The sequence below is a fragment of the Nannospalax galili genome, unplaced genomic scaffold (genome assembly GCF_000622305.1).
Source record: "Nannospalax galili isolate Female #2095 unplaced genomic scaffold, S.galili_v1.0 scaffold225, whole genome shotgun sequence".
NCBI lineage: Eukaryota > Metazoa > Chordata > Mammalia > Rodentia > Spalacidae > Nannospalax > Nannospalax galili.
In genome coordinates, this window is record NW_008352653.1 from 1,226,501 (window position 1) to 1,252,736 (window position 26,236).

Below are 26,236 nucleotides of genomic sequence, written 5' to 3' on the forward strand. Positions count from 1 at the left end.
GAATTTGCCTTATGACTAACATCAGTTATGCCAGCATGCATAGACAAGAGTATTTATTTGGAATTTGAGTATTTACTTGGAGTATCAAGAAACTACAAGTCTTTTAACATTAAGCAGTAAACAACTGTATAAATTAGGCTTTTAGCCAGGCATGTTGGTGCATGCCTTTAATACCAGTACTTGGAGGCAGAGGCAGATGGATCTCTGTGAGATCAAGGCTAGCCTGATCTGCATAGTGAGTTCCAGGCCTGCTTGGGCTGTAGGGGAGATCCTGTCTCAGAAAGACCAAAAAAAAAAAATTATAGCTTTATATAAATTAAAACCGTTCTCCCGGGCGTGGTGGCACACACCTTTAATCCCAGCACTTGGGAGTCAGAGGCAGGCAGAGCTTTGTGAGTTCGAGGCCAGCTGGGGCTACAAAGAAACCCTGTCTCAAAAAAACAAAAAAAAAAGTTCTGTATTTAAAAATGAAACTTATAACTTGCTAAGTAGACCATAAATCCTCAAGGGGTTTAATATTCAAGACTAGATAGCATGGCTAATTTGGTGTAAACACCAAAAGATGTTAATTTGTGAACATTTTGATGACAAAGGAAACAGTCCATAAAGTTTGATATCTCCTGTAGCTGTCATTATTTCCGACTACTGATTGGCTGAGGCATAAAGAAAATGTTTAATTTTCTTACACTTGAAGTGTGTGTCTGTTACATATTTTGAACCGTTGTGATTTAAAATTGAAACATGGGGCTGGAGCAATGGCTCAGCGGTTAAGAGCATTGACTGCTCTTGCAGAGGACCCGGGTTTGATTCCCAGCACCCACATGGCAGCTACCAACTGTCCTTAACTCCAGTTCCAGGGGAATCTGAAGCCCTTTTCTGACCTCTGGCGTTGCATGACACAGGTGCACCTCACATATGTGCAGCCAATACACTCATACCTATAAAAATAAAAATAAAAATTATTTTTAAAAATAAATTGAAACATTTGGGAAAGCTAGAGCCAACAGTTAAATGTGGAAGCTATATGGCACCTGTGGTCCAGATATATTTCCCAATTTCTATTATGATCATAAGCTCTCCGGTGTAAGAATTGATCATTTTGAGGTCTGCAATAGGTCAATAATAGCTTATATGTATTAAAGCTAAATTACTGTGTGGGGAGGGAAGATAGGAGATGGGGTGATAGTTCTGTGATAGCAGGAAAAGCAAGGAATTCTGAAGGGATCAGAATACTCTATGGAAGAAAAGCACCAAAGTAAAGGACACTTATTTCTCTTTGATTGCTCTAAGTAGTATTTATCAAATTTTTGGTAATTCTCTAGACTTAGCACACTAACTATGACCTGAATAAAATCCAGAAAGACCTGACTAGAATAAAAACTTGAGTTCCAAGCAATTCAAGCATGGTTTCCCAAGTACTTGTATTCATCCTCTTTACCTAGGAATAAAGGTGGAATAGGATGATGGTCTGAAAAGTGAGAACGCCATGTCACACTGTGTTCTTAGCTCTATGGACAATAAAAGTACTTGATATATGAGCCACGTTTTTTAATTGTGAAGGGTCTTGAAGATCAGCTGTACCTTTCTCTCAAATCTAAAGCTGTTAACTACTGTCTTGAGGCAGAGCTTGGGTAGTATTTTAATCTTTGATAATTTCCTTGACTGCATTTGCATTTTTAGAAAGTATTGTTTAATCAACAATGCTTTTTACTAGGTTGTTCGCTCAGCAGCTACAAGTGGAGCTGGAAGCACTACCTCTGGTGTTGTATCTGGCAGCCTGGGTTCTCGGGAGATCAACTACATCCTTCGAGTTCTTGGGCCAGCCGCCTGCCGCAATCCAGACATATTCACAGAGGTTGCCAATTGTTGTATCCGCATTGCCCTTCCAGCCCCTCGAGGCTCGGGAACTGGTGAGTTTCATTTGCTGCTGTTCTTTGACACACTGAAGTCTTGTTTTTTCTTAGAGATCTATAACTTGGAGAGCCTCTTTAGGCAGATGTTGACGTTGTCAAGTTGATCATTTATTTGGGTCAGTAAATTCTACAGGTACTTGCCAGTTACCAAGGACTCAATCTACTCTTCCTACAAAGAGGTCATCTTAATGTAGCACTTACTACAGTTGATGGTTTATATACATAGTGAAAATTGAAGAGCAATTAACAAATTGTGAAGTTTTTTTTTTTTATAAGACAACTGGCCTAAACTCTTCAAAAATAGTAATATGAAGGGAAAATGCAAGCATCTGTTCTAGGTTAGACGAGACTAGAGAGATAACTGCCACCACTTAAATTGGGTATCTCCATCCACTTAAAGTTTTTTAGAGAAAAGATGAATTCTATGTATGTGATAATACATCTATGTTAAATTTCTTGGGTGTATAGTCTTCAAAATTGCATGTAGACATAATTAAGGGAGGTCAGATGATAATTGTAGATGAAAAATACATAAGTGTGTATTCCACTATCCCTTCAGCTTTTCATAGGTTTATGAGGTTGTTTTACATAAAGAGTTGGGAGGGACTCTTTGTGGAGTCCCAGCTTTGTGCCTGGCCCACTAGCATTTGTCATGTATAATCTCATTTCATATTCAAAATAACCACATTTCAAGAATTTAGAAAATGGAGTTTGTTGAGGCAAAGTAGAACTTGATTTGGAAACAAATTTTCTGTAAAGTATAAAAAAACAGACTGGAGAGGTAGCTCAGCAGTTAAGAGTAGTTGCTGCTCTTGCAGAGGACCGGGGTTCACTTCCCAACAGCACATGGTAGCTAACAGTGATCCATAACACCAGTTCCAGGGGATTCGACATTCTTCTCTTGCCTCTGTGCTCATGAACATAAAAATAAATAAATCCAAGCCAGGGTGGTGGCGCACGCCTGTAGTCCTGGCCTTTGGGAAACAGAGGCAGGTGGATCTCTGTGAGTTTCAGGCCAGCTGCAGCTATAGGAAAACCCTGTTTCTAAAAAGACCAAATAAATCCTAATTTTAAAAAAAAAAAAAAAAAACATATTTCGGGGCTGGAGAGATGGCTCTGAGGTTAAGAACACTGACTGTTCTTGCATCCGACCCAGGTTCGAATCCCAGCACCCACATGGCAGCTAACAACTGTCCATAACTTCAGTTCCAGGGGATCCGACAGCCTCTTCTGTCCTCCATGGGCACTGCACGATACAGGTGCACTTAACTACATGCAGGCTTAATATTCATACACGTAAAGTAAAAATAATAAATTATAAAAAAATTTAAAAACTGATTTTTCTAGTATAAGACAAGCTTATTTTGAAAATGATCTAGTTTCCTAAGCTCTAATGTATTACACAATCTCCCTTCTGGATACTACTTTGTAACTAAGTTTAGATACCAGTTCACTATTGTCTGATTTTTCTTTCTCATTTTGGCCTAGCTTCAGATGATGAATTTGAGAATCTGAGAATTAAAGGCCCTAATGCCGTACAGCTAGTAAAGACAACACCTTTGAAGCCTTCATCTCTGCCTGTCATTCCTGATGCTATAAAGGAAGTGATCTACGATATGTTGAATGCTCTGGCTGCATACCATGCTCCAGAGGAAGGTATGTGGCTAGCCAACCTTTAGAAACTGGGCCCTGGAGAAGTACATTATTTTGCCTGGGTCATTTCTACTTGCACATGGCTTAGTAAGCACTATTTGCACATTCCTGGATTAAAAAATGAGTACTCTCTACACTTCAGAAGACCCAGGTTCAGTTCCTAGCACACACATTGGGCAAGTCACAACTGCATAAGTATGACAAACTGCACATCCCTGAAGAAATACCACAATTGCCAGAGTGGTAATGAAATGAGATGATATGAAGACATTACCATATGTCTGTTATGAGAATGTATGCCATACAGAGAGGAGAATGAACCAAGATTCAATGGGTAATAATAACATAAAGCAAAATACCTTTTCAGACCACAATTCCAATCTACCTTTATTCCCAGTTAAGAGGATGCATGTAAGTACTTGGGAAAGCATTCTTGAATTGCTTGGAACCCAAGTTTGTATTCCAGTCAGGTCTTTCTGAGTTTTATTCAGGTTATACTTAGTGTGATTAAGTCTAGAGAATTCTTTTTAAAAAGTTGATGAATACTGCCTTTGCTTTGGCACTTTTCTTCCATAGAGTATTCTGATCCCTTCAGAATTCCTTGGATTTCCTGCTTTCGTAGAACTATCACCCCATCTCCTATCTTCCCTCTCCACAGTCATTTAGCCTAGCTATAGATATTTACTGGCCTCTTATTATATAGCCCTTAGCACTAAATTGTTGGTTTGGGTTTAGTGACAGTTTAGAAAAGTGAGAACCTATTAAATAAATTGCTGTAGTGCTAGTAATTAATGTTAGAATAATGAAAGCAACCATCCCCTACTAGTTGGGTAGTCATTTATCATTTAATGACAAACATACATTCTGAGAAATGCATTGGTAGATGATGTTATGTAAGCATCATAATGTGCATCTACATAAAACTTGATTATATTTCTGTTTTTCTAGCAGACAAATCTGATCCTAAACCTGGTGGTATGACCCAAGAGGTTGGCCAACTCCTGCAAGACATGGGTGATGACGTATACCAACAGTATAGATCACTTACTCGTCAGAGTAGTGACTTTGATACACAGTCAAGTTTTTCCTTAAATGTAAGTTGCTTCCAATGGTTGCGTGTTTCTTCTCCTGTTCCACTGCCCCTGTATTCTCAGTATAACTACTAAAAGAAACTTTAAAAACCCTAAAGAGTTATCTCAAGGAAACTTTAAAAGTACCAAGTTTACCCAGCACTTGGGAGGCAGAGGCAGGCAATCTCTTGTGAGTTCAAGGTCAGCCTGGTTTACAAAGCAAGTTCCAAGTCAGCTAGGGCTACAGGGAGACCCTGTCTCAAAAAGACCCAAAAAAAGTACCAACTTTAATTCCTATGTATATTTTCTGTTGCTTAAAGATGAAGACAAAAACTGAAATATCCGTGGCATTTTTATTTTCCTTGTCTTCTATTCTTGTAGTCACTGTTTATGATACCTTCCCATAAATTAGAGGGAGAATATGGTGGAAAAGTCAGCTAAAGAGAATATATAGCATACCCAGTCATTGTCCTCAAGAGGAGTCTTGCTGTTTAAAGACTATCTCTAAAATTCACTGCAGTTCAAATATTTCTTCTTCCAGAGTCAGGTCTTTGCTACAGATGGTGCCGCTACTGAGACTTCCACATCTGGACCCTCCCAAGTAGAAGGTAGTAATTTGGACTTTTTCTTATTATTTTTTGGACAATAACATGAAGAAACTGGTTGTCCTAGGCAAAGAATAGATTGGTAGGAGTAATTGTATTTGTTGGTGTTGGTAAACTTTATTGGGACTGAGTTTGGTGTTCTGCAAATACAGGGTCATGGTATGCTCAATTGGACTATAATTTCCATTTACTTGTTAATGGTTGTTGTAAGATCCCTTTTGTTGTATTCTTTAAACTAGCCAATAGTTCATTTGATAGTTTCCTTAAGCTGACTTGTAGATCTTTGGTGCCAGTGACACTATTCTAGCTATATGTTTTTTGTGGTGGATTCCTTTATCCTTGGTTAGTAAAGAGCTTTAAAATCTAATTTAGGAGATATTTAATATACTAATCTCAAGAGATGAATCTAAAATATGAAAGTAATCAGTAAAATATGGCCAATTTATTTTAATGACCTTACTGCCCAAATTAAATGTATAGTATAGGTAATGACAGTACTAGTCAAAGAAAACATCATGCCCAAGACTATACTGGGTACTACATCTGCTTTGTACCAGTTACAAGTCAACTATTGGGATGTACACATACTTCCATGAGATATAGTAGGCACCTAATATTTCCTTGTATCTAGGTGGCACAGGAGGCCAACATTTGAGCCAAATTAGATAACTCTGTACTAGGCAAGCATATGAGGACAAAGAGGTAAAAGAGGATGGATATTTAGAGAATTACTATTAGTACACAATTTCTGGAGCATTTCAGGGAATTGTGAGTGTATGAATAGTTGGGCCTTGCCTTTCCTGGTATGCTTTATATGCCACATCTGAGACCCCAGTAATCCTGCTTTGTATAAGCAGCCTAAAGTGAAAGAGATACTGTATTCTTTCTGACTTGCTCTTTTTCATTATTCCAATGTGAAATTGAGTGAGTATTTGCCTTTTTCTCAGGAGCTTCAACTCCAGAGGAGTCCCGAGATGGGAAGAAAGATAAAGAAGGGGACCGGACCTCTGAGGAAAGCAAGCAGAAAGGCAAGGGCAGCAAACCTTTAATGCCTACCTCCACTATCCTTCGTCTTCTGGCAGAGTTGGTGAGGTCCTATGTTGGTATTGCTACCCTGATTGCAAACTACAGCTATACCGTGGGCCAGTCTGAGCTGATCAAAGAGGTAATATTTCAAATTTTTGCTTAAAGTCTTATACTTCCATCATTTGGGTACCTACTGTGTGTTAGAGTCTGTTAGAAACTCATGAATGCCAACCCAGTGTTGAGATTTAAAAAGCTAAGTATTTTCCCCATCTGTGGGTAACTGCAGGAAGTAAGTTGATGAGATTTGTTCTGTTGAAAATATGTTGTTCAGTGTGGATATTGCAAAAGCAAGTCAAATTAAGACCAGTTAGGAATATTAGAAGTGTAGATCAAAATTTTACTGTGGGAGTTAAGGAGATGGTTCAATGGGTAAGCGCAGTTGGTGTACATGAGGACCTGAGTTCAAATTCTCCGCACCCAAATAAAAAGGTATTCATGACTACGTGTGCTCCTGTAACCCCAGTTCTGTGGGAGGCAGGTACAGAGGGATCCAGTTTCAGTGAAAAGCCCTTTCTCAAAGGAATGAGGCAAAGAGTGATAGATAGGATACCCAAAATACTCCTCAGACCCACATACACACACAAAAACATCTTGGTAAATTTGATGGAAAATGAATGAATAAAAGGGATATTTTAAAAATAGAAATCTAACTTGAGAGATGGCTCAGTGATTAAGAGCACTGGCTGTTCTTGCAGAGGACTCAGATTCAATTCCCAGCACCCACATGAGGGTTAACAACCAGTTCAAGGGGATCCGATGCCCTCTTCTGACCTTCATGGGCATTGCATGCCACAGTTGCACTTATACACATGCAGGTAAAACTCATACACATAAAATAAAAATTAAAAAAATATATTTAAAGATAAAAATCAATGAAACTTGGATTTGCAGGGTGAAAAGAGAAAACTGGGAGTTAATGGTGTTTCATGGTGGTGGGCAAGCAAGAAGAAAAGATTTGAAGAGATGTGGGTTTATCTATGGGGCAACTAAGTAATATGTCTAAGGAATATTGGAATAAATCAAATAAGTAACAAGGTATAGATGTTCACACTTTTACAAAGGCAATAAATATAGTAGCAGTATGAAAAATAAGAGGTAAATTTTAAATGTCCATCAGGGATGTACAAAAAAGTCATATTTTATATGGCCCAGTAAGGAATACTCTCAATGTTAGATTTTTTTTTTTTTCAATGGATTGCACTTTAAGAAACAATTCTGAGGGGCTGGAGAGATGGTCCTCTTGCAGAGAACCCAAGTTCAGTTCCCAGCACCCACATGGCAGCTAACCACCAGTCTAACTCCAGTTCCAGGGTATCTGACACCCTCCTCTGACTGCACGGGCATTGGCACAACACAGGTACACTTATACACATGCAGAAATAATTCTCGGGGCTAGAGAGATAACTCAGTGGTTAAGAGAACTGGCTGCTCTTGCAGAAGTCCTGTGTTCGATTTCCTGCACCCACGTGATGGCTGACAACTGTCCTAACTCCAGTTCCAGGGGATTCTCACGCCCTCTTCTGACCTCCACAGGCATTACACTACACGGGAGCACTTATATACATCCAGGCAATACACTCATGAACTTAAGATAAAAATAATAAATATCTTTTAAAAGAAGCAATTCTGTTAATTTCAGACATTTTCACATAATCTAGGTTGGCCTCAACTCACTATGTAGCTTGAATTTAGAATTCTCCTATTGCCACCACACAAGTGCTGGGATTATAAGCCTGCACCTACCTCGGCCAGTTTATGCAGTGCTGGAGATGGAACCTGGGGCTTGGTGCTTGTTAGACAAGTAGTCTACTAACTGATCCACATCTCCAGCCCACCAATATATATTAAATGAATGTCCAAGGAGCAATTTATTGTTCATTTAATGGGACCTTGATTTATGGATCATAATCATAATTTTGTTGTTAGTAAATAGCAAAGGGTCTGGGTGTTGCAGTGTCTTGGAAGTCATTCTATTTATAAAACTTTTCACTTAAATCCAAATTCAAAATACACAAATCCTAAGTGAATCACTAGTTTTACATGGCTATCTCCCACCTAGACTAAAAACAAGCTCACAGAAGCTGCCCCTATTAAGTGGCTTTGTATTTTATGTAAATGGAACCTTCTACTTTGAAATCTTTTTTGGTCTTTTTGAAGCAGGGTCTCCCTGTAGCCCCAGCTGTCCTGGAACTCACTGTGTAGACCAGGCTGGCCTTGAGCTCACAGAGATCCGCCTGCTTCTGCCTCCCAAGTGCTGGAACTACAGGCGTGCGCCACCACGTCCAGCTACTTTGAAATCTTTTTATCTGACTGGTTTTGCTTATCAAATTTTGAGATTCATTTTTATGTGTAGTTGGAGTTTCTTCCCATGACTGTGTGATTGTAACCATAATCTTCTGATCCATTCTACTATCAGTTAAGATCTGGGTCTTTGTGTGTTTGTAGCTATCACTATAGTGTTACTATGAAGTTATGTGCCTAAGAGTACAATTACTGAGCTCTAAAGCATGAATTTGTATAGCTTTAGTTAATGATGCCAGAAGCTTACCAGTATTTGGCCAAGTATATATTATTATTAACCGTATATGAGAGTTCTTACCATTTTACTCAGAAGCCATCACTTGATATTTTTCCATTTTACTCATTCCAGTCAGTTTGTTGTTGACCGTATTATGATGTGTTTATTGGTTCTTTGGATACTCTTGGGAAGTTGAGGTTGGTTGGTGGTTGGTTGGTGAATTGGTTGGTGAGACTTCTTTGTTGGTGGTGGTGGAAGTGGTATGTCCAAACTGACCTTAAATTCCTGGGCTTAATTCTTCCCATCTTCAACTTCCTGAATAGCTGGAACATTCATACCAATAATACCTCATGTTTTTTCATTAGACTCATATACTGTATATGCCAGTCCTTTGTGTCATAAATGCTTCAAGCCTGTATATATTAAGCTTTATTTCAAAGTTTTGCTCATGTGGATTGTAGTTATGATTTATAAAATTACTTTTGGAATAAGACATTTACCTATAAATGTGTTGTCTTTCTCATATATATATATATATATAGAGAGAGAGAGAGAGAGAGAGAGAGAGAGAGAGAGAGACCTTACTGGCATGACTACTAAGAACTATTTTATAAATGCTGTTGCTAATCCTTGTCTCCACACATAAAAGTTATTGGTATTATATTTTCTCTTAAGATTAGCAAAAAACTCCCAGAACCACAAGGAACTTGCCCAAGGACACACTGTATCAGGCCAGAACTGAAATTGAAACTCAGATCTCTGATCCCAAAGCTCAGTCCTTACTAATTTGTCACATTGCTTTCCCAAATTGCAAATCTTTTCCCAGTTATTACCAGTAATGTTACATGACATTATTTGTACTTATATTCAGGAAGTAATTTTGCCTTTTTATTTTATTGAAATTTTTTTCTATTAATATTTGTTCCTATCCTAATCTCACTTTGTCCAATTTTCTAAGCTCTAGAAATCGTAAATGTATTCTTTTTACTGAGGTAAAATTGACATAAAAGTAGTCGTTCTCAAGTGTGGGTTAAATGACATTAAGTAAATTTTCAGTGTTGTACAGTCGTAACCTCTTACTGAGTTCCAAAACCTGTTTCCTTCTAAAATAAATTAACAGAAGCCGGTGTTCCTTTAGTCCCAGTCACCAGAGGCAGGCAGATAGATCTCTGTGAGTTCAAGGCCAGCATGGCCTACATAGCAAGTTCCAGGCCACCTGGGGTGGGTTACAGGAAGACCCTATCTCCAAAAAAAAAAATTATCAGAACAGAAGTCGTAGAGGAAAAAGAAGAGTCTGTGTTAATTTACTTCCTCTGTTTTGGACTTTTTAATAATTTAAAATAATCCAACATTAAAATTTTTTGTTTGTATCTGCTCTCTCACCATCTCTTGGTGTCTTTCATTTATCTCTTTGCAATTTATAGCACAGGGTCCCACGCACATTCAGGTGTCAGTAAACCTTAAAAATTAATTGAATCCTAAAGGGATTATAACATTCAAGAAAGGATATTTGAATCCTTGGCTATTGACTGAATTCTTGTTACAAGCTACTTTTCTTTAGGTCTCAGATTATCTACCATTATAAGATGGAGAAAATACTTGATTTGCCTCAATCTATTTATTGACTTATGAGCAGTTCCATTAAAGTCACTCATGTTTTAAGAAGCCAGTGTGGTTCATTCACATCTAGCTACCTTGTACTTCGGAGGTAGAGGCAGGAGGATCACAAGTTTTAGGCCAGCTTAGACTATATAATGAGACCCTGTGTCAAAAAATTACTATTAACAAATACCAAGTTTTGCCACATGTGATAGTGTACCCCTTTAATCCCGCACTCGGGGTGGAGGCCAGCCTGGGCTTAACAGTAAGATACTGTCTTAGTAAAAAAAGTGATACCTCTGTGTAGTGGGAAATAAATGGGATTCGGAAACTTTATAAAGCCTCCCAACAATCTCTGGTTTGCAATTTACCTAGCTTGGTTCCTCTTTTACAAATGGACTTAATAATTACTCACTGTGGATTACTTAAAAGGAAAACTGTCTATAAATGATGTGGCTTAATTGTGCATGTGAATAAAATGTCACAATTAATGATTTTTCAGGACTGCAGTGTGCTGGCTTTTGTCCTGGACCACCTCCTTCCACACACCCAGAATGCAGAAGACAAGGACACACCTGCCCTGGCCCGTCTATTCCTTGCAAGCCTGGCTGCTGCGGGGAGTGGCACAGATGCCCAAGTGGCCCTAGTGAATGAAGTTAAAGCAGCCCTGGGACGGGCACTGGCTATGGCTGAGAGTACAGAGAAACATGCCAGGTAAAGTGCATACCTAGCCTAATGCTCATAACAGCATCTCTTAATCCATTCTTGGATGGAGAGGTTCCTCTCACTTGAACAAGAGTTCTTTCTGGTCGTGCCAACAGTATAGTAAATGCTCTGGTCTTCGCACTTAGTTGTAGTGTTCCAAAAATACCTACAGAACTGATTATATTTAGAGGAAGTGGACATAACAACTTAGAAAAAACAAAGGGGTGTTTTCATTATATTTGTCTCATTTTTAAGCAAGAAATTTCACAGGTTGTTCATTCTTCTATAATTTTGGTAGAAAATGAAGAATGCTAATGCCTAGAAGAAAGTCGGCGTAGATGCTACTTCCAGAGGGTTGGTTATCTTAGGCAGGTTATTGAAGACATCATTTAAAAATGGGCTACATTCATTTGACAGAGGTGTCAAACTTCTCTCCCAGACTTCAGGCAGTGATGTGTATCATCAGTACTATCATGGAGTCCTGCCCCTCTACCTCCAGCTTCTACAGCAGTGCCACAGCAAAGACTCAGCATAATGGCATGAACAACATCATTCGACTATTCCTGAAGAAGGGACTAGTTAACGACCTGGCCAGAGTTCCCCACAGCCTAGACCTATCCAGGTAAATTCATGTCCTGGACCAGATTGGTAAGGAAGCAGATGATCTAGTAGGTGTAGGTGAAAGTTTCGTGTGCTTTTTACTAAAATGAATAGATCTCAGTTATTTTCATCTTAATTTTGTTATTCATAATACTTTCTGAAGTGGCTGGGCCACCTCTCCTGCAAAAGACTTTGCATTCTGAATTTGATATAGTTTAGCTATTTATTTTCTGTAAATTTATAGTTAGAGCTAAAAACTAGATAGTAGTCTTATTATTTTGGCAGTATATATATGTCACATTCCATGTGAACCATATACCTAATTAAGAGTGTCAACATCAGTTGATAATTCTTGCCTGCACTAATGATATCTTTATGAATTATGAGTGATGGCTTTCTAATTTTTCATTCTGATTTGTTTTGCAAGATAGCCTAAAAGAAAAGTCTGGTCACTCTGAAATACAATTCATACTGAAAATGCAGAATAAAACCTTACGGTGTTTTTTTTTCTTCTGTAGTACCAATTTTCAGTATAAAGTCAAAAAATTGTTCTTATTATAAAAATAGAATTATGGGGGCTAGAACAATGGCTTTGCGGGTAAGAGCACTGGCTGCTCTTGAAGAAAACCCAGGTTCAAATCCCAGCACCCACGTGGCTGCCAACAACCATCTATCACTCCACTTCCAGGGAATCCAGTACCCTCTTCTATCTTCTGTGGGCATTGCATGATACGGATATACGTACATACATGCAATCATAACACGTAAAATAAAAATAAATTATTTTAAAGAAATTGGGATGCGAAAAAAGAACTATGGACTCGGGAAATTTTATCAAACTTAAAAACTAGTGACTGAATTGTTTGGAAGAGTGCTATCATTCTTGGTTTTGCTCAAGTGATTAAACTTCAGGCCTATGAAACTCCTTCAAGACTTCATTTTGATACAGACCTATTAATTTTTGTTGATTAGTTTGCTCTTTTGAGATAGTATCTCACTCTGTAGCCCAGGCTGGACAAGAAGTCACACTGATTTCTACCAAGTGCTAGGATTGCAAGCATATACTGTCATGCACAGCTAGTGCTGAGGATATACAGCTCAATGATACACCACTTGCCTAATGTGTGAGACCATGAGTTCAATCCTCAGCACTACCTAAAAAGAATAAAAAAGATGAATTTTCAAACTCTCAGTCATATAATAAATAGTCTATCTAATTAAAAGCTGGTTAACATTTTCGCTCCATTTGTGTTTTACTTCTTTTCTGGAGTTCAATCATTAGAAATTAGTTTAAAAATGTGTTACCTCCAGGTCTTTAAGCAAATATCCTCTAAAAATGAAATATTCAGCCAAACCAGGTGTGGTGGCGCACACCTTTAATCCCAGCGGAGGCAGGCAGATCTCTTGAGTTAGAGGCCAGCCTACTCTACATAGCGAGTGCCAGGCCAGCTGGGGCTACAGGGAGACCCTGTCTCAAAAAGACATACACACACACACACATACATTTTTCATACCCAGTACAGATCATACATGTTATTTGGATGTCAAAAGTCTATTGCTCTAGTCTGGGCCTGCATCTCAGTTGGTAAAGTACTTGCCTAGCTTGCATGAAACCCCAAGGTTCATCCTCAGCACTGCACAAATCATGCATGGTGGCAAATACTTGCAATCCCAATACCCAGAGTGTGAGCGTAGGAAGATCAGGATTTCAAGACCACCTGAGCTGCATGAAACACTGTCTCAAGACAAAAATCTATTGCTTTGCTTTTCTTGATGTTTGACTACACTGAGGAATCCAGGCCAAATTTCTTCCTTCCTTCCTGGTCTACATTTATGTTATAAAGAGTTCAAAGTCATCTCCTGTTACATAGTGAGTTTGATGCCAGCCTGGACTAGGGGAAAAAGGTTTAAGGACAAAATGCAGGAGTTTGGGGTATATATTTTGATTTGGTTGGTTGGGTTGGTTTTTTACTGCATAGCCTGGTTATGTCTGAGAAGTAATTACTGTTTGCATGTGGTCATCCAGAATTTATTCTGGCTTCTCGTCAATAATTTGTTGCTCATGTGCTTACCACAGCTTCATGAAATATGGTGTTCATTTAGCCCTTGCTCTAGGGAGTGGATTCTTTGAAGGCTTTTAAATCAAACACTGTTTTCTTCTAAATACCAAGTTTGAATGTTAGTTCTAGACTTTGTACCCATTTTTCTTTCTTAGTAACTTCAGTTGTGATAACTTTAGTTAAGTTTTGCAGGTGAACACCTGGTATTTCTGTACTTAGTTCATGTCTGTGTCTGTCTTTATCTTAGTCCTAACATGGCCAACACAGTCAATGCTGCTCTAAAGCCTTTGGAAACACTTTCCCGGATTGTGAACCAGCCTAGTAGCCTTTTTGGCAGCAAGAGTGCTTCTAACAAGAACAAATCTGAGCAGGATGCCCAAGGAGCCTCTCAGGACTCCAATAACCACCAGCAAGACCCAGGTAGAGAATCAGAACCAATGGACAGGAGAGCTGGATGGGTAAAAGTTCTTGCTTGCTGGGCATGGGATTAGGACTGTTCTGATTTGGTGGTGTTTCCCTGGGAACTTTGCTGGCTTTCAGAGATCTGTCATAGTGGTGTGGGAATCTGTCCCACAGAGAATTCCTTCAAATTGCTGCCTTGTTTGGCTATCCTTACACGTAGCCTTGTCTTTACCTTTGTCACCCATTCGTTTTTTCTTGCTGGTTGGTTGATTGTTTCAGGCGAGCCTGGGGAAGCAGAAGTGCAGGAGGAGGATCATGATGTCACTCAGACAGAGGTGGCAGATGGGGATATCATGGATGGGGAGGCTGAAACCGACTCAGTGGTGATTGCTGGGCAGCCTGAGGTGCTCAGTTCACAAGAGATGCAGGTAGGGGGGCAGATCATCCAACATTCTTCTGTTGCGCTACTGAACCAAAACTCCCCAGGTGGTGTGGGTGGGTGAGTACTTTAGATCTTTGCCTCAATGCTGTCTTCAGAGGAGCACAGATGATATGTTTAGTCGATGCTCAGCAAACATGTTTGAATTGTTTTGAAGGAGGGATGGGGGCAGAACTAGAATTCCTGTACTGTGAATTAGTATAGATTGCAACCAGAACCTTAGGCACAGGTGAAATGTTGAGGTAGAAAGCTGGCTTGAAGCTTTGGGGCCCAGTGTTTTTTTATTTACTTGATTCTGATCATTAATGGAAGCTATTTAACACTGCTTTATGCCATACTACCAGTTATCACTGGGGTGTTTTTTTTTAATTAGTCTTCTAAAGACAAGAAAGCATAGTATGATAACTTCTGGAGCTGGTAGCAATGATAAGAAATTGGGTCTATCATCCTTAGCTGCTGGCTCTAAGGCAATCTTCATGTATTTATTCCTGGACAGTTTAAAGACTAACCTGGTTTCATCTAACCAGGATGGACCCATTTTGAAGGACAGTCGATGAGTGTGGATTTATTGGAAGCATGTGGTAGTTTCTATGCTAATAGCACCAAGTGTGTGGTTTTTATGTAACATCCTGTCACACATTATCATAGAAATGTATGCTCCCTTGCTGGCTTTTTTTTATTTTAGGGTTTCAGTGCTAGCACAATGATATACTTGTGTGTGTGTATATATATGTTTTATTTCTCTCCAGGTTGAGAATGAGCTGGAGGACCTGATAGATGAGTTGCTTGAGAGGGATGGCGGATCTGGGAACAGTACAATTATAGGTGAGAGCCCTAGAACTGAGTATAGCCTCTTCCTTTGCCTCAGTCTCTCTTGGGAGGACCCTTTTTCTCATCATCTGCTTGCTCAGCTCTGCCTAAGGGCTCATAGCCAGCCTAGATTGCTGCTTGTCTTGATGTTGATGGTCTTATAGAAGAGAAATTCACAAGCCATCTACAGGCCTGTGGTAGGTCTGAAGGGTTGTGTGGGGTCGTGGTGGGGTGACCATCAGTATAGATGATAACATCAGGAACATCAAAAAAGTGTTTATTCATGGAGGCCTAGAGGAGGCTATAGGGTGAGAAAGTGCTTTTCTTTCAGTTCTTCAATGAAGTCTGGGGGCTCTCGGCCTCTGCCTCAATAGTGTAAATGAGAGTGGTCCATTCCTTAAGGATGGCTCCTTTTAAATTTCTAAGGGAAAATGACAAACCGTTACCATCTCTCAGCTCATTCTGAAGGTGTATATGTTGTTTTTATTTTATTAATGAAGGAAATCAAAGGATAAATGGAAGTAGACATACTCTTTAACGTTTACAAAGGTTTTTTTCACACCCAATGTACTCTGGTTTCACAGTTAGTGGGATCGGCAAGACAGATGTGATCATTCCATTTTACAGATGAGGAAACTGAGACTCAGACAGGTAAAGTGACTGGCCAAGCTCACGTAGCTAGTTGGCAGCAGAGAATCCAGGTCTTCTCCCGCATCCAAAAAACGTGGATATCTGTTAGGTGTACGTAGCTACTTATACGCACCCAATCTGGAAAGGGAAGTCCTCTGTTGTTCAGTGAAGGCTCTGCTCTGTAACCTTCAGTGAGCAGAAGTGGAGAGGATGAATCACAAGAGGACGTGCTGATGGATGAAGCTCCTTCCAACCTCAGCCAAGCTTCCACCTTGCAGGCCAACCGAGAAGGTGAGAGTGCTGAGGCCAGAAAGGCCTCCCTTCTTGCCCTGCACGTCTGACAGACACTACACTAGGGTTTTCCTGAAGGCAGCTGCCCACATGTGCAGAATAAGGAAGCATCTGTCTGCATGCGCTGACATATACCATCCACTTTATCCTCAGCGGGTTTTTCAAATAACGTGTTACTACTGCTTGCCCAGAATTTGTCACTTCTTACTTGGTTCGCTTTCTTCTTACCCACCTGCTGTCATCGCTCCAGATTCCCTCTTACCAACAGGATGCAGTCAGTAGCAAAATAGGACTGGAAAGGCAACAGACTTGGCCAAGTCCTACGCCGTGGCTTCTCAAGCACCACCCTGGAGCCAGCCTCCACATTCAGGCACCCTGCTCAGCGTGTTGATGCATTGATTGGCACTATAAGGAAATCAGGGCTGGCTTACTAAGTCTGTACATCACCCTAGATCTGATTCTTCCTCTCCTAGAGTCAGATACCCCATCGCCTTCCCATTCAGTCTGCCGGCCTGCACAGTAGCCTGTTTTCTAGCTACTCAGTATAGTCCTCCAATGTGCTCCCTTTGTTTTAGATTCCATGAATATCCTGGACCCTGAGGATGAGGAGGAGCACACTCAGGAAGAGGACAGCAGTGGCAGTAACGAGGATGAGGATGATAGTCAGGATGAAGAGGAGGAGGAGGAGGAAGATGAGGAAGATGATCAGGTGAGGGGGGACTGTGTTTGGGTGGTTCAGATGACCTCTTCCATGGGAGCACAGAACTACAGAAAATCAACAGTCTGGGTTGCTAGCTAGCCTCGTCGCCTGCCTCCCCTCATGTGCTCATGTGGCCATGACACCAGGCTTCAGAAAACCCTTACCTCCAGCAATTCTCCATCTCCTATTTTCCCTTAAGGAGGATGATGAAGGTGAAGAAGGAGATGAAGATGATGATGACGATGGCTCTGAGATGGAATTGGATGAGGATTACCCTGATATGAATGCTTCTCCCTTGGTCCGATTTGAGCGCTTTGACCGGGAGGATGATCTCATCATTGAGTTTGACAACATGTTCTCCAGTGCTAGTAAGATACAGGGGCTCAGCTGGGTTTTATCTCTTGATTCTTATACCCTTCTCCAGGGTACGCCAAGCAACGAACCAAAGCAGCCATCAATCTGATAACAGACAGCACGTCTTTTTACTGCCCTGAGTTCCTGGGGCAAGGGATATCTGACTACATCTCTCGGGATAGCATATCCTTACAAGAAGGAATCTCGGAGGAGGCTGCTCTTGCTATTTCCACCTCAGTAAACAGGCAGCTCTTTTAGAGCCTGGACAACTTGATGTTTTGCTTGATCGAAAAATGAGACCAAGTCTGACCACATCAGGCACCCAAGTGCACACTGCAGTGACAGGGCAATCAATAATCCATAATTCTATAACGCTGGATCCTGAGGGTTTGGATGGACACCTTTGAGCCTGGCCTTAGGGAGTGGAATTACTGTTCATCATGGATGCATCTTTCCAGTAGAGAGAGTCAATCTCTTCCTTCTTTGGCAACATCAAAGTTCTCTTGTAGCGTCGGTAGAGAGTCAAGTACTTAACCTCAAGCTGTCTTCACAGGACAGGTCTTGACCTTGTATCACAAGCATGATAACACTTAACAGTTCTGGTCTATTGTCTTGGCCAATAATCTCTTACCTCTGAGCCTCAGTTTATCACCTGTAAATGAAAAGTGTGGAAAGGAAAAAAAACGGATTGTGAATAATTTTCAAGATACTTTCCATGATTCTCTTTGCATTTTTGTGGTTTTCATCAGGTTTCTTTGTATTTGAACCTGTGTCCATTCGGCAAATTACATGAATATCTGAGGTGTGCCTACAGTGTCCTTGGTACTAGGGATAAGGCTGTAAAGAATGATGCAGTCCTCATCCCTTATAGGAGCCTATTGCCTGTAAGGAATTATAAGTTAGAAGGTATCACATTGTAATATGGTAAGAAAGCACAGAGTAAAAGGGTAACCTAATCTATTGAAGTTCGGCTTTAGTGGAAGTACCATCTTAGGCCAAAAACAAAAGAACAGCTGAGGAAGGGGAGAAGAAACTTGACAATGGAGGGGCCAGCATGTGTCTGAGGGGCCTAAAGCATCACTGGCTGATTGCTGATTGGGAATACCAGCTATTTAGGAGGCTGTTGCAGGTGAGAGTTGATGATATAAGCCATGGTAGTTTCAGTGATTGCAGATTAGGCGTGGGAATGAGGGAGAAAGGACAAAGCTCAGGCTTCCGTGTAAGGAAGTAAGGCCCAGGAGACATGGTTCTACTTTGAACAACCATGGAAAAGGTTTATTTTTGGTGGTGACCCCCTTTGCATATTGTCCTTGCAGCAGACATCCCCCCATCCCCGGGAAATATCCCTACCACCCACCCATTGATGGTACGCCATGCAGATCACAGTTCTCTGACGCTGGGCAGTGGCTCTTCCACAACTCGTCTCACACAGGGCATTGGTCGCAGTCAGCGGACCCTAAGACAGCTCACGGCCAATACAGGCCACACCATTCACGTTCACTACCCAGGGAATCGCCAACCTAACCCTCCTCTTATACTCCAGAGGTGAGTTACAAACAAAATCTGTTGAGACTCAGTAGAATTCATTTCTCTGTAGGTTATTTATACAGCTTTTTGAGGGGGTGATCCCAATATATGACATTTTCTTTTACATAAAAATCTTGAACAGCCCATTTTGGTGGTACACACCTATAATTCCAACACTCAGGAAAATGATGCAAGAGCACAAGGTTGTAGCTAGCTGGGCTGCTAAGTACATAGCAAGACCCTGATGCATAATAAGCATCTTATTTGCCAAGCACTAACAGTTGAATATAATCAAGACAGGGTCCTTGCCCTCTGGCTTAGAATTTAGTAGGAGAAAACATTTTAAAATGTGAAAGAATGGATATGAGCATTGTAAGGCCATATAGCAGAGGCATCATGCCCTGTGACAGTGCCTGGCATGTGGAAGGTTTCCAGTGGCACTTTTCTCTGTTCATGGGACTACAGAATAATACACAATTACAGTTGTCTGTCAAACTGGTGTGGTAATTAGAAAGGTAATTAAGATTTATATGCAGAATAAAGTCCATAATCCTGTTATACATTTAGTAGATGATCTAGATGGAAGATGTCATGGTAACAATGATACCTTACCCTCACTCTGCAGGTTACTTGGTCCCTCAGCTGCAGCTGACATCCTTCAACTGAGCAGCAGCCTTCCCCTACAAAGCCGTGGCCGGGCCCGCCTCTTAGTGGGCAATGATGACGTCCATATCATCGCCAGGTCTGATGATGAGCTGCTGGATGACTTTTTCCATGACCAGAGTACAGCTACTAGCCAAGCAGGCAAGTTCATAAAGTTAAGGGGAAGAATAGAATTTGTCAGATTCTTGTTCAGTGAGGAGGAAAGGCAGAATGGTGACTTAGCCAAAGGCAACAAATCTTTTTTGCCTCCAAGTACCCATTCAGTACCAAATTTTGTGATGGACCATGGGTCCTATTAGGAAAATACAGCAATTTTTTGATCAACTGTCACTTGACACATCCAAGAATTTCACTTTATTTTCTTCTCCCACAGGAACCTTGTCCAGCATTCCCACAGCTCTGACCCGCTGGACAGAAGAATGCAAAGTTCTAGATGCTGAGAGCATGCACGACTGTGTTTCAGGTGTGTGGCAGCATGGTTGTCAGAAGAGTAGTAAGCCTCCAGAGCTAATAAGAGTATGCAGAGAGTTTGTTTCTAGTTCTCAGGCTATAATCTCTGCCTCTGGAATTCCTTTTCAACCTTTCCAAAGAAGCCTCTGATCTTTCCCTCTTTGTTGTAGTGGTTAAAGTGCCCATTGTCAATCACCTGGAGTTCTTGAGGGATGAAGAGCTAGAAGAAAGAAGGGAAAAACGCAGGAAACAACTGGCTGAGGAAGAAACAAAGATAATGGACAAAGGCAAAGAAGATAAGGAGAACAGGGATCAGAGTGCACAGGTGATTGATTCCAAAGGGCTAGGAGGATTCATCATTACCTATGTTTGTCTTTGCTATGGTCCTGTCATACCCATAGTACTAAATCACTGAAGAGAACCCTAGGACATTCTCATTGAACCTGGAAAATTGCTTGTTCCAGATTGACTATTCATTCTTCTGGTTTTTAGGCAAACGAATTCAAACCAAGAGGTAAATCATTTCTCCATTATCTTACTGGGAAAAGCTGGCACCAGAACTAGAACAGTTCCTTACTCAACAGTCATACTTTATAGTGTCTGTCTGTAAGACACTGACTAAGACACTGACTCAGCCCATGCTCTTGGTTGTTGACTCCCATTTCTCAGTGGACTTCCAAAGTGGAGAACCTTACCTGAACTACTGTATTTTAGCACTCAATAAAACTTGGCTTAGGTGTCAGGTTAGAGAAAATTTTCATACCCTGAATTCTGTCACCACATAACTGAAAGTATATGTGTAAAAGCTAATAGAAGCACAAGGAAATTAGGAATGGAGGAAAGAAACTATATATGCAACTCAGCAGTTAAGATATTAGATAGTTGGGGCTGGAGAGATGGCTCAGTGGATAAGAACACTGAGTGTTCTTGCGGAAGACCCAGGTTCAAATCCCAGCATCCACATGGCAGCTAACAACTGTCCATAACCCCAGTTCCAGGGGATCCGACAGCCTCGTCTGTCCTCTGCAGGCATTGCACGACACGGGTGCACTTACCCTACATGCAGTACACGCATACACATAAAATAAAAGTAATAAATTTTTTTTCAAAAGATACTGGATAGATTAAAAATAAGGGCATTAAGGGGCTGGAGAGATAGTCAGCAGTTAAGAGTCCTTGCCCCCTTCCAGAGGACCTGAGTTTGATTACCAACAGCCATATTAGGCAGCTCAAAACCACCTGTAACTCCAGCTCGAGGGGAATCCAGTGCCCTCTTCCAGCCTCAATGGGCACCTACACTCACATGGTATACACAGACACATACCTGTACACATAAATGTACCACCCCCCCCCCGTCTTTTGAGACAAAGTCTCCCTGAAGTCCCAGCTGGCCTGGAACTCACAGAGATCCTCCTACCTCTGCCTCTGGAGTGCTGGGATTAAAGGCATACGCTACCACAGCTGGCATGTAAAAATCTTTTTAAAAGAAATAAAGGCATTTAAAAGGGAGCATTAAACACTGAGGATGCAGCTGTCTTCAGTGTTGCCTAATGAATAATATTGTATGTGACAAAAAAAGGCTAGAAGGGGTCTGTGGTGTTTCCTATCATGTGTGTAAAGCCCTGAGTTTGATCCAGAGTAACACCCAAAAGAAAAACTAGAGTAGAAAAAATAAGCCCAAGGAAAGGAAATAGATAAAACTAAGAATGGCTTGCTAGTCTCACAAATGTGCCTGTTCTTGATGTGGTTTTTATTTCATTTGTCTGTCCGTCCATCCATCACCCCACCCCAGCCCCGCACCTTCCTTGTATAGTCCATTCTTTTTTCTTTGTTGCTGGAAATCAAAACCAGGACTTCACATGAACTCTATCCACTGAGCTATATAATTCCCAAGTCCTCACCAAGCTGTATAGTATTATGTGTAGAGAAACTGAATGTATTTTTGCATTCTGAAATGGTCACATGGCCAGATCACTGGATGCTTAGATGATATAGGTGAGAGATGGTGACTCATAGTTGACACTCTTGTGTGCTTGTAAAAGTCCCCCATTGGTCTGTCTCTTTTCTTTGCAGTGTACTTTGTCTAAGACAAACGACTCCACTGAACAGAATGCCACAGGTAACTCTCCCTTCCTTTCCTCCTTTTTTGGTAACTGATCTATGAATTCTTTCCCCTGACCAAAATAGCTGGCCCACTTGGGCTGAAGATAGACACTGGTGCTCTGTGGGATGAGGTAGTAGATTGTATAGTTTTAGGGTCATACCCCATCTTGGAGATAACTATACAGTCTACTGTCTTTCCCACGGTGGTACACTTCCCCTCCAACTGACTATTCAGGTTCCTGTTGTGGTTATGCTGTGGTTCATTCTGACATGTACAGAGGTCGTATATCTTTGTTCCTTTCCCCTGAAACTAGGCACGTAAATCTTTATAGTGGTTGGCCCATTGGTATGACACTATGTGAGAACACCTGGTGATAATAGTTCTCAAATGCCAGTCTTCAGTAAATATTAACAGAGTCAGAGAGGGCTAATGTATATTTCATAGAGCTAGGCTTATTCCATTTAAAAGACTGAGTTTTTTATATTTAGAAATTTATGTTCTTCCTAGTTCATTGTTGAAAAAATGTTTATTATTTTCCTTTTAAAAAGCCAAAAGCAATGCCTACTTAGTCCTTTTTAATCTTATTCTAAATCCTTTTCTTTTGGTCCATGAAATCTAAAAAGTTTAAGAGCATTGTCTTGAACAATCTACTTTGGGGAATGTAGCTTTTTGAGCTAAATGGTATGAATGTATGCTTTCTGTTCCTTGTAATCTTCTTAACAATGGTCATTAGCCATTTTTGTGATCCTAATAACTGGTCCATGCGGTATCCTGTTTCCACCATCCCTATTTTCTTCAGAAATTCCTTCTAAAAGCATCCTTTGTCTTGACCTTCTGTCTCCTTTGGTAATTTTGTTGGGATATGGTTTTACCAAAGCCTATACAATATTTTTTTAAAGAAAGAGAGTAGGTGTCCTGGTTCTCTTTCCCTAACAAAAGTTGTCTGAAAGGGTCCACTCTGAGGTAAAATGGCCTTTTGCTTACTGACCTTATTAGAAGATCCTGCACATGCCGGGGTGAGGTAGTAAGTTGTATTGTTGTGGGGTAGGGATTTTAGGCCCCAATAAGAAGATAACTATACAACTTACTACTTTCCCTGGTGTGTTGCATATTCACATTAAGTCTTCAGAGGAAAGCTATAGGTGTTCCTTGGATAAATAAATAGGACTATAAGAAAGGGAAGGTAGGCTGGGCATGGTGACACATGCCTTTAATCCCAGCAGAATTCAAGGGCAGCCAGAACTATATAGTGAGACCCTGTCTGAAAAAAGAAGAGAAAGGGGAGGTGGAAGGGGACACATGATAGGGTGAGAATAGCTGGGCATATTAGCTCATCCCTTTACATAATCCCAAACCTTGAGACAGGCAGGGGGAGCAGTAGTTATAGGTCAACCTCAGCTTACGTAATGAATGAATTTAAGATCAGTCTAGGCTGCATGATGCATGAGACCCTGTCTCCCAAAAACAACAAAAAAGAATTATGAATGAAATTCTGACCATTTCTTGTTCTAAGTAGATAGGAAAATGCAAGGATACAGAAGCTTTTGGTTGATTTTTCTGTGTAGCTACAAAGACACATTAGCCTTACCCTATCAATATGCTATGAAATCAACCCCCTTCCGCCTGGGGCATAAAAAAGATTTTATTCTTAGGATCCACAGAATCAGATCTCTAGTTCCACTCTGTCTTTTAGCCTTGATCCCCAGAATACTATACCAGCCAAGAGCTATTTTGTTCTAAGAAATTCTCATGTCACTTGCTGAATGAGATAATTACCAAGCTACATGTGCTGATTGGGATGCTTTCCCTGGTGATTGGCTTATTTCCCCTTAACCCCCTAATATCATTCTTTCCGAGAAAGATGGAACTCCTATGCCTGACAGCTACCCAACAACCCCCTCTTCAACTGATGCAGCTACCTCTGAGCCCAAGGAGACATTTGGTACTCTGCAGCCCTCTCAGCAGCAGCCAGCACTCCCACCTCCACCAGCCTTAGGAGAGAGTCCTCAGGAACTACAGTCCCCTGCTGAAGAAGGGGGGAGTTCTACACAGCTGCTGATGCCTGTAGAGTCAGAGGAATTGGGTCCCACAAGGCCAAGTGGAGAAGCAGAAACAACTCAGATGGAGTTATCCCCAGCTCCCACCATAAGTGAGTAGAATTTCAATTTTGGAGGGAGCTATAGCTTTTTTGTGCTCTCACTTCAAAGAACCAGGAGCTGGAGTCTTCAGATAGGATCTAAGCCTCCTACACATTAGCTTTCTTAGGTAAAGCTCAGGTTTCTTCTGTTTCCTCAATTGATAATGTTCAGTGTAGTCTTTCAGTTGAGCTGAGGTTGCAATTCATACCTGTCTAGCATCAATAATTCTGCAGATGGGAAGCATGTATCTGATTCATAGTTCTCCTGACAGATACCATTTATCTCATGTACCTACTTCTCAACCTAATTTGAACTTGGGTCTCAAAATGGTTCAGCAGTTAAAAGCACTGGCTGCTCTTGCAGAGGACCCAGGTTTGGTTCCCAGCACCCACATGGTAGCTAACAACATCTATAACTCTAGCTCCAGGGGAATCTGACACTCTTCCATGGGCATTGAATGACACAGGTCCACACACAAAATAAAAATAATAAACTTAAAAAAATTATTTTAATTTCCAGCAAAATATTTTTAACAAGGTAAATTTTTGTTCCCTTTCTATACCATACTTCCAATGATAGATCCTCAGGAACAGTATTTCTCAGATATGCATAGAATAAAATGATCACAAAATTATAGAAAAGGCTTGAGCAGAGTCTTAAAAAGCCATTGAGCTGGAGGGTGAATGATCAGCAAATGGTGATGATAGAGAACTGCATAGTCTACACCACCTAATCCAAAGGAAGCAACCCCACCAAAGATCTTGCCTGTCATATTGCCCTGATTCTAAGCAGATCTAACCTCTCCCTCTGACTTCCTTCTAGCCTCTCTTTCCCCAGAGAGAGCTGAAGATTCTGATGCATTAACAGCTGTCAGCAGTCAGCTGGAAGGTTCTCCCATGGACACCAGTAGCCTGGCTTCCTGTACACTAGAGGAGGCTGTGGGTGATACTTCAGCAGCTGGCAATACTGAGCAGCCCACTGCAGGCAGCTCCACTCCTGGGGATGCTCCATCAGTTGTGGCAGAAGTGCAAGGCAGGCCTGATGGGTCAGGAGACTCTACCCAGCAACCTGAGGACAGGTAAGCACTATGCAGCCTACTGGCAAATAAGAATGTGTTGAAGGGTGTTTCAAGCTGAACTCACACTTGGTCACTAATGGGCATACTTGTTACACTGTGGTCAACCTGTTTTCTTTGAGAAACAGGTTTTAGGATGTTTTCTTTCTTAATGGGTAAACAATACAAAGAACAACCTGAGAATTATTTCTTTTCCTCAGCTCTCCCCCTGCATCTTCTGAGAGTTCTTCCACCAGAGATTCTGCTGTGGCCATTTCTGGAGCAGATTCCAGAGGAATCTTAGAAGAGCCGCTGCCTTCAACAAGCAGCGAAGAAGAAGATCCCCTTGCAGGTAAATTCCATGTTGCTCAGGCTATACTGAGATTGTTTCCAGTAACTCTGCATGGACATACCCACCAAACATTTCCATTCAGATGGCAGGGCATGTTGGAGAAAGACTGGAAGTAAAGGGATGCTGATGTTGTATAATGGAATGAGCCCAGACTCATTCTCCCACTATACCTCTTCCTACAGCTACAAACTAGGGCCATTCTTTAATCTTTGATCCTCATTGCTACTATGTCAATCAAATTTCCATTACTATATCAAAATGTCTAAAAGAAGAAAGGTTTCAGTATGTGATCAGTTGCCCCCCCCCCCCCCTAATGGAATGAGCCCAGACTCATTCTCCCACTATACCTCTTCCTACAGCTACAAACTAGGGCCATTCTTTAATCTTTGATCCTCATTGCTACTATGTCAATCAAATTTCCATTACTATATCAAAATGTCTAAAAGAAGAAAGGTTTCAGTATGTGATCAGTTGCCCCCCCCCCCCCTCTCTTTTTGGACCCCTTTCTAAAGA

The 26,236-nt window shown here is 40.9% G+C and overlaps 1 protein-coding gene across 1 annotated transcript in view; it reads left to right on the plus strand.

The window, feature by feature from the left end:
- Window positions 1-26,236, plus strand: part of Huwe1 (HECT, UBA and WWE domain containing E3 ubiquitin protein ligase 1) — a gene marked incomplete in the record, with an annotated part of 151,705 nt that overhangs the window by 106,696 nt on the left and 18,773 nt on the right. The window contains 21 exon segments of the mRNA XM_029554367.1: window positions 1,715-1,910; window positions 3,402-3,569; window positions 4,515-4,660; window positions 5,178-5,244; window positions 6,189-6,406; window positions 10,947-11,158; window positions 11,589-11,771; window positions 14,057-14,229; window positions 14,491-14,639; window positions 15,400-15,475; window positions 16,283-16,381; window positions 16,957-17,090; window positions 17,281-17,449; window positions 18,752-18,980; window positions 19,588-19,766; window positions 19,999-20,088; window positions 20,246-20,400; window positions 22,149-22,194; window positions 24,041-24,328; window positions 25,140-25,395; window positions 25,593-25,723. Of these exon segments, the coding sequence (XP_029410227.1) occupies window positions 1,715-1,910; window positions 3,402-3,569; window positions 4,515-4,660; window positions 5,178-5,244; window positions 6,189-6,406; window positions 10,947-11,158; window positions 11,589-11,771; window positions 14,057-14,229; window positions 14,491-14,639; window positions 15,400-15,475; window positions 16,283-16,381; window positions 16,957-17,090; window positions 17,281-17,449; window positions 18,752-18,980; window positions 19,588-19,766; window positions 19,999-20,088; window positions 20,246-20,400; window positions 22,149-22,194; window positions 24,041-24,328; window positions 25,140-25,395; window positions 25,593-25,723 (3,364 nt within the window).